This window comes from Branchiostoma floridae, chromosome 11, assembly GCF_000003815.2.
Source record: "Branchiostoma floridae strain S238N-H82 chromosome 11, Bfl_VNyyK, whole genome shotgun sequence".
Classification (NCBI taxonomy): domain Eukaryota; kingdom Metazoa; phylum Chordata; class Leptocardii; order Amphioxiformes; family Branchiostomatidae; genus Branchiostoma; species Branchiostoma floridae.
In genome coordinates this window covers 15,403,523-15,412,123 of record NC_049989.1, presented here as the reverse complement: position 1 = coordinate 15,412,123, position 8,601 = coordinate 15,403,523, and the positions used below count along the sequence as shown (strand labels likewise).

Below are 8,601 nucleotides of genomic sequence, written 5' to 3'. Positions count from 1 at the left end.
TTAGAACGTAAGAAGTACTCTTTATTCCGCAGAGTTGTAAACTTTTATTTTTATTTCACTTGATGAAGAACGACGGACGTCGTTTGAAACGTCTGAATAAATTTGATATTATCCAGAAGAAGAGATTGAACCATCATCTATTTACTTACAGGTGTCCTTCGCCTTTTTCTTAAGAATTCTGTGACCTTCACTATTTTCAGGTAGCTTCACAGTAAAAGGTTTAATGGAGGTTCCGTGTTCAAGGTCAACAGAGCCACAACTCGGGCACTTAGGAGGCCATGTTCGCTTGGTTATATCAATATATGGATGACATCCGCGGGCATTAATTTTCGGCCAGTTAAAAAAAAATAAAGATTTCAACCATGCTGTAAATAGTACAAAGTAGCTGCAAACTGAGCAAATGTACGCCGTATTATATCGAACAAGAAAGCTTCTGAAAAAAGCTGGCCGGTGCGTATTTGGGGAAAAGCCTGGATGTTAAAATCACATGAAAAAATAGTTTTTGTGTATCGAATTACTGGATTGATCTGTCTTCTATTAAAAAACATTACATGAGATTTGTCTAACAGAGAAAAAAAAATTGTTACAAGTGGGGTTCGAACCCACGATCCACGGCTGCAAAAGCAAATCACTATCTGCACTCTCAAAGCCGGTGCGTAGCACCGGCAAAAACGTATACTAATAGCATAGAATGCAAACGATCAAAGAAGAAGATGTGGAAGAACAAGATTGAAGAATCTATTGTTCACTATTCAATACCTTTGTGTTTGGTCATTTCTGTGTGCTTGCATATTGTAAATATTAGCATTTGCTATTTGCAGGCAATAGCTTCGGACAAGCCTAATGGCATGATACAATATGTTAATAACCTGTCCAAAATCAATTAGATGTAAATGTTCTCTGTACTTGCACACTACATGACGAGTCTAATGATATAGTATTGTGTGCGAGTGGCTTGACAAAAAGCTATGGGGAAATATTCTGCATTTTCGCGCAAATGTTGACTTTCTAGTTACCTGTTGTTCTTTCCTCGCTAAGTCCCTGTCAGCTACCGCGGCGTCCCGTTCTTGACCGGCAGCTTCCCTGAGTCTCTCGGCCTCCTCTTTCTCCTGCACCGCCTGGTCTCGGGCAGACTCCGCCTCTTCCTTGTGTTTAACGGCGTCGTCCTTGCAAGAATTGTCGGTAAAATATATCGTTAAACATATACAAAGAACAGTAACTACTCAGGAAAACAGTTTATTGCTCTCTCTTGATGTTTGTTAAGTTTGATTAGCTTCTGCACTACAAGAGAGAATGGGACAGGAAAGAAAAGTTGTTGTGAATACGCTGCTAATGTCAAATGCCTTATATGTATGTCTTTTACATGTTTTCTACATATAGTACTTTTGATTGTGTTTGTTTTTTTGTGTTTTTCCTTATGTGTACCACATGTTTAGTTTTCTTTATTGTTGTATCGTTGTTTCTTCACTTACTTATCTACTTACTTTGTTTCCTTATTTGTACTTAATTAATGTGGACTCTAGGAAGAAAGACATAACGTTGTATCACTTATGGCCATTTAAATAAAACAAACAAACAAACAAACAAATATGGATCAATTAGCAAATGATAAAGATTTACTTATTCTTTTCTTTTTGCCATTTACACATACCTTTTCTTTCAGCGCAATTGTTTCCGCCTCTCTCGCCTTGTCCCTCTGGCGAACAGCCTCTCTGGCTGCCTGGATGGCGTAGTCGCGCTCCTGCAGCGCCGCCTGGCGGACTCGATGCGCATTGCTTCTCTCCTCCTACGGACAGTGCAGAGCAATGACGTCATCTTTCTACTTTCTACAATCGACAGTTCGCTTACCATAAGCATTCAAACTTGTTTTACGTTCATTGATACGTGTTTCTGGCAAGAAGTAAAAACCCACATGTTTGATACTACTCGTTATACACAATAAGTAATAATCAAGCACCAAGAACAGGGCTTGCGTACTATTAGGCTCTCTTACTTAGGCGTCATCTTTCTACTTTCTACGATCGACAGTTCGCTTGCCAAAAACATTCAACGTATTTTTACATTCATTAATACGTGTTTTGGGCAAGATTTGATACTATTACTAATACACGTGATACACAATAAGAAATCATCTAGCACCAAGGACAGGCTTGCGTACCAAGGCTCTTTCCGTACTTAAAAAGGAGCCTGTGAAACTTAACCATCACCGGCCAATATTTATTTTCTAGTAGTAATACATGCAATGAACAATAAGTAATCATTCAGCACGAAGGGCAGGGCTTGCGTACTAAGGTTCTTTCCGTACTTTAAAGGAGCCTGTGAAACTGAACCATCACCGGGCAATATCTATATTTTAGCAGTGATACATGTGATACACAATAAGTAATCATTTAGCACCAAGGACAGGGCTTGCATACTAAGGCTCTTTCTATACTTAAAAGCTCAATCGAAAGCAAATAAAGACCGTCATATTCACTGACCAACTCCTCTTATGAAAAAAATTACTTGCCTCCATGACTCTGTGCATCTCCTCCTTGTCGTGCACAGCCTTGTCTCTCTCCTGTTGCGCCTTTTGCTGTAGCTGGATGGCTCTTTCTCTATCGGCCAATGCATTATCCTGTATATCGAAAAAAACAACGTTTGATACATCAACAAAACAAAACAAAACGATGACTGGTAGCTTGAAATAGCTTTCCTCTTTGGTTTGTGATGTAACAATATTATTTGATTTAAAGTCGTTTTTTATCATTGAAGATGTCTAACTTAATAAGCCACTCAATATCATATTCTCATTTTCTTTATGTCATACTGATTTGCTTTTATAGATAACGTTCTGTGGGCACTCCAAAATTGATGCAAGCGTGGGTGAAAAAAAGTTTTCAGTATAAAACTACTAGGCTTGTATCACTTTCCAAGTTGACAACTGCAGTCATGACTACTATATCGGTGCCACTTTAACTATCGAACTATTTTCACTTCTACACCTACTGTCATGGCTACCTCACTAGTGTCACTTCTACGAGTACAATCAAGGCTATAACACACAGCATATTTTACAATTTTTGTACGATCTTGTCATGTTGACCGATCGAAGAAGAAGAAAAAAATGTCTTTTTTTTCAAAATCAGGCGAATGAGCACACAAAATGTACTTCCTGTGACCCCACCTGTTCCTTGGCGGCTCTCTCCCACTCCGCCACGGCCCTGGCCCTGTCCTGTACCGCCTTCTGTAGGTCCACCAGCGCCGCGTCTCTCTCCTTCACGGCTCGGTCTCGCTCGAACGTCGCCATCTTGTTCGCCCGGACGGCGTGTTCCCGTTCCCGGTTGATGGCTTCGTTCTTCTGAACAAGTCTGGCTAGCTCAAAATGTGCAACATCCCTCTCTCTTCTTGCTCTAAAGGAATTCATAATTGACATTTGTCATTTCTTTTGTCACAAAGAAACGTACATGCAGCTTGTACTGGTGGCTAGATGTCTAAATATCTTATGTCAGTAATCATCACAATCATTCAGTTATTCAATACTTCACTTAATATGAGAAAACGTTAGTTTAAGTTAAAGTTCGTTTTCTTCATTTGTTTCTATTTCTCTTTAACTTTTTATTATATCTCCTTACTATTTCTCTTTAGTTTTTCTCTAAAAGATAACAGACAGAAAGACATAGTACAATGCTTAAGGTTGTTTTTTTTCAACACAGATTTTCAACGACCACAGTCGCCTCCTTCAGGATCAAGGATCTATTATGATCAGTCACCTCCGAGAAACTCGCGAGGAATACAAACACGTGACCGTATTGACACGTATACGTGACATCAGCAATTGGTCAATCGTGCCAGGAAGTTCATATCGCCCGCCGACTCTGTTTAGTTATAGTTTTGACTGGAGTGCCCTGAAGACAGAAGGACAAACATATACCTGAAACAATACCTCCATTTTTGAACGAAGTAAAAAATACACATACCTCTCCATGTCTTTTGCAGCTTTGTCCTGAGCTCGGAGGGCCTGGTCCCGTTCCCTGACGGCGGTGTCCCGTTCCTTCATGACCCTGTCCCACTCTAGCATGACTGTCCCGCGCTCGCGCACTGCCTCGTCCCGCTCCAAGATGGCGTCGTGGTAGTCTTTCTTTGCCTTAGTTGTTTAGAAGATAATTTGTGTCATGGGAAGCTAGCTACGAGGAATGAAAACCCTTCATGTGTGGATTTTTAAGAAGAAAAAAAAAAGCATAGACGAAAAATCTTTTATTTTTTCATGTCACCAACTGGACCAAACTTTGACTAAGAAAAATTACCATTGCATGCAATTCAATTCCATACTGGCACCGCCATGGCCTGTAACTTGACTTTCCTAAGCAGGTATCTTACTGAACCGGCCCGGGCCTGTAAATTGCGCCAGGCATTCTCAAATTGGCCCAAACAGGCACCAATTGGAGGCGATTTATCGTCTGAAATTTTGAATTTCTTTTGGGGGGGGGGTAGTTTTCCAATATTTGCAGTCCACAAAGCTGCAAAATCCATGAGTTTTAGCATCTCACCCAATATAATGATTTGTGAAATATCGTAAGTGAACAACCTTACAGTACTTCAAATCCATTTTTATCCATTTTTATCATTCCTACGTGAAATTTCTAATAACTAACTCATCTGGGCTTCAAACGCAAATGCGTCGCACATCAGCGTGACCATAAGGGAAAATTGGCATAAAATCGCAAACTGTCGCACTTTTTGGCACAATTTGGCGCGATCCGGTAATATACCTCCTCAATCACGTCATATTGCCTCAATTAGAGAGCTCAGTTTTACTGATTCACAAAGAAAAGTTCGCTATAGGCCTGCTTTCTGCAAGTTTGTGTGTTGTGTATTTCTTAACCGACTGAGAATTTCCACCCTCTTGTCGCCATCTTTGGAAGGGGGGCTATTTGTTCTGTACCTTTTGCAGAGCATGCTCTCGTTCCCGGGATAGTGCTTCCTGCTCGCGGGTCACTCGTTCCAATTCAAATTGTGCGGCGGTTTTCTCTTTGTTTGCTCTGGGGAAAACGCATCGACTGGACATGATTACGTCGCTCCAAAGCAAAGTGAGAAATCAGACGATATGGATAACAAAGCTCTTTGTACACGACCAAATTTTTTATTCAAGTCAACATTTCTGTGACCGTGTTGCGCACTGCACTACAGCTAGGTGTCGCTGCTAACAGATGCGGTCCCAAACGTTAAGTATTTACGCATATATGTAAATAAGTTGTTCATGCGGCGTTTATGTTACGTTCCGTACGGTATTTCCGTATATTATAAAAATCTGCCTTGAACAAAAATTGATTGTGTACAAAGGACTGTGTTATCCAGTGACTCACCAACTTGATGAAACTACACGAATATTAGAAAATAAACCATTTTACAGAGGAATTCTGGGTAATATGTCAAAGTTGAAGAACCTAAGACAATTTGTGTGACAACACGGCACGTAATGTCGGCTGGAAAATGGCGGACTGTTTACGTTCTGGGGCCTTCCACTTTGACGTATTACCCAGACGTCATCTCACCCGCGCGTGGGCGGTAACCTCTGTGAAAGGACTTATATGTAGAGCTCTTCTACGTACCTCTACCTAACTCCTTTTACATTGCACCCTTTCATTCACAAACGCTATGCTAGCTGGCTGTAAAATTGCTCATCCGAATTGGATCTATTGACCTATCCACCTTATGCGTGAAACTACAACGTAATTGTAATCTCAAAATCGTAAATTATTTTACCGCATGCAAAACTGATAAAACTGTGCAGATAACATCAGCATTTTTTTGTAATATCGCCGTTACAAGCTTTGTAGACGGGATAGTGGTAAATATCTCGTCTACAAAATGAACAGGTACAATGTGGAAGGAGTTAGGTTGAGGTAAAACGCGTGTAACTCGTTTTAAAGAAAACAAAACGTCGTAGTCTCAGAAGAAGACGTCGCATTCCTGTCAAACGTTTGACACCGCCATGTCCGTTTGAGAAAGATTCTTGCGACTCGTGTTCTACTGAGGAAAAAACGTCCTGTACATGTAGTAGACTGATCCCACAGCTGCACCCACTCCGTCAAAACGTAGACATGCAAATATTTGACGTCCATGCAGCTATTCTCTCATTGGTCGAACCATTAATTGCTATGCTATCATTGGTTGAACTACTTATTGTGATTGTCACAACGTGGACATGCAAACATTTGACGGTCATACAGCTAATCTCTCATTGGTCGAACCACTAAAATGCTACGCTATCATTGGTTGAACTGCTGATTGTGATTGGCAGTTGAAAGGATGATCGATGAAACTCCGTCAAGAAGAGTGAAGGAGGATGTGGGAGAGCGGCACTATTCCACTAGACGTCTGTCGCTTCTTTGGGGGCTTGTATTTGATATTCAGGGGTCAAAAATCTACAGAGGATCTGCATGCTCTGTTCCGTAAGGCGTAGGTAGCCTATTTCTATTTCCCGTAATTCGTAGGGAAAACCATCTTATCTACGTATTCATAGCGAGGCGACCAAATTTAGCGTAATTGCCTTCCTTGATTTAGCGTAATACGTAGGCGGTTATTCTGAATTCAGCGTAAATCGTTGTCGGGATCCCCCATGCAGACCCTCTCTACAGATTTGATGCAAGATACCTCTCGGTGTCCTTGACAGCCGTTTCCCTGGCTGTCTCTGCCTGGTTTCTCTCCAGGACGGCTTGGTCGCGTTCTTTGACCAGGCGGTCCCGCTCAAAGACGACCGCCGCGCGCTCACGCACAGCCTGGTCGCGCTCCAGCACCGCGGCATTATATTGCTTCTTTGCCTGGACAGTTGACATTTTCAAATGTGTGTTAAAACACACTCGAGGTTAATGATTATTTGATGGAAACTACTACAACGGCATTTCATCAAAAAGGAGATTAAGATGATAGAGTGTGCATTGCAGAAGATATGGTCAAATTTTGTTAACACAATCCATTGTTGTTGAATACGAAAGTCATTTCAAAATCGTCATTTAAACTGTTGGTGTAAATCGAAAGGTATCGTATAAATGTTAAAACTTTTTTTTACCTGTGTTGGTAAACAACATGATACAAAGCTAAAATTAAGTTCCAACGCACAAGGAAATCGGACTTCTTCACAAGGGCATCATTTAAACCTTCCTTACAAAGAGACGGGAGGCGATACAGGCTTCCTGTCACCTTTGACCCATTGCTAGAGCCACGTGTCATGTGACGTCACGTGACAAAAGTAGACCATTCGTCTTGTCAAATACCGTAATTTCTGTAAGCCCGATTTGTGTGTTGGGCCTTAAGTTTAGCTTCACGTCAATATTGTAAACACCTGTTGCGATGCGTGATCTAGTTCCCTGGCGGTCACTTCCTTCTCCCGAACGGCTTGCGCCAGCTCATATTGTGCAGCCTCTTTCTCTTGGTTCGCTCTGTGCAAACGCATCAACACATGTTATCAAGGGTCGGAGACGTTAATTGTAAACCGTCACATTTTGAAACGGTCGTCGCATTTTGAAACGGTCGTCGCATTTTGAAATGGTCGTCGCATTTTAAAACGGTCGTCGCATTTTAAAACGGTCGCCACATTTTGAAACTGTCGTCGCATTTTGAAACGGTCGTCGCATTTTAAAACGGTCGTCGCCTTACTACGTGTACTAGGCCGAGGCTCCGTCACTATTGGCGCGCTTTCCATACCATGAAGTTTTTTGACGTAGTTGTTAGTAAGTTGGATTCAGTTTTTGTACTCCCGTTCCGACCAGATTTCGTGCACTTCCTTTTTCCTATAAATTTTGCATATCATATTTATCACGATAATGACGTCTATTTGTATTTTAATTCAAATGTTGCTTCATATAGGTTTTTTGCTTCCTGTCAGCCCAACCCCCAAGGTATAAAACGCTAAGATATTGTATCGTCCTGTCAGCAAGATGGCGACGACCGTGTGAAATGGCAACGACCAACCATTTCAAATAGCGACGACCAGCCATTTCAAGTGGCCATTTTCAAATGGCGACTACGAACCATTTCAAATGGCGACGACCAACCATTTCAAATAGCGACGACCAGCCATTTCAAGTGGCCATTTTCAAATGGCGACTACGAACCATTTCAAATGGCGACGACCAACCATTTCAAATGGCGACGACCAGCCATTTCAAGTGGCCATTTTCAAATGGCTTAATTAGACGGAAAATGATCCAGCTCTGGCTGAAACAGTGAAAAACTTCGCAGCCTCCAAAATGTTATCCTCTCCTTGACTATCCGTTATCACTTTCATATGAAAGTTCAGGCATAGATTTTGTATCCATAGAAAGTCAACGACATTTTTTTTTTGCAAGAAGCACCTTCTAATGTCCTCCAAAGCCCTCTCCATTGCCGCGAAGGCGTCATCTCGTTCCTTGACTGCAAGGTCTCGTTCCCCGATCACACTGTCCAACTCGGACATAACGGCGCCTCGCTGCTGCAATACCTGGTCCCTTTCCAAGAGGGCGTTTTGAAGCTCTGTCTTTGTCTGTGCGCGGTTAAACGGGAATTCGAAGTTCATAAAAGTAGAAGAAACCATTGGATAAAAGATATATCAGTCAGATACCTTTCTTGTCAATCTGTTTG

The 8,601-nt window shown here is 41.6% G+C and overlaps 1 protein-coding gene across 3 annotated transcripts in view; it reads right to left on the bottom strand.

Annotated features, from left to right (window-relative positions):
- Window positions 1-8,601, bottom strand: part of LOC118426437 (trichohyalin-like) — a 30,155-nt gene that overhangs the window by 14,032 nt on the left and 7,522 nt on the right. For 2 of the 3 annotated variants that reach the window (XM_035835816.1, XM_035835817.1), the window contains exons 8-16: window positions 8,337-8,503; window positions 7,325-7,421; window positions 6,637-6,803; window positions 4,925-5,021; window positions 3,960-4,126; window positions 3,167-3,392; window positions 2,510-2,617; window positions 1,652-1,786; window positions 1,017-1,166 (exon numbers count right to left, since the gene is read on the bottom strand). In XM_035835816.1, coding sequence (XP_035691709.1) covers window positions 1,017-1,166; window positions 1,652-1,786; window positions 2,510-2,617; window positions 3,167-3,392; window positions 3,960-4,126; window positions 4,925-5,021; window positions 6,637-6,803; window positions 7,325-7,421; window positions 8,337-8,503 — 1,314 coding nt within the window. The remainder of the gene's footprint in view (window positions 1-1,016; window positions 1,167-1,651; window positions 1,787-2,509; window positions 2,618-3,166; window positions 3,393-3,959; window positions 4,127-4,924; window positions 5,022-6,636; window positions 6,804-7,324; window positions 7,422-8,336; window positions 8,504-8,601) is intronic. The other variant, XM_035835818.1, reaches the window with a different exon arrangement.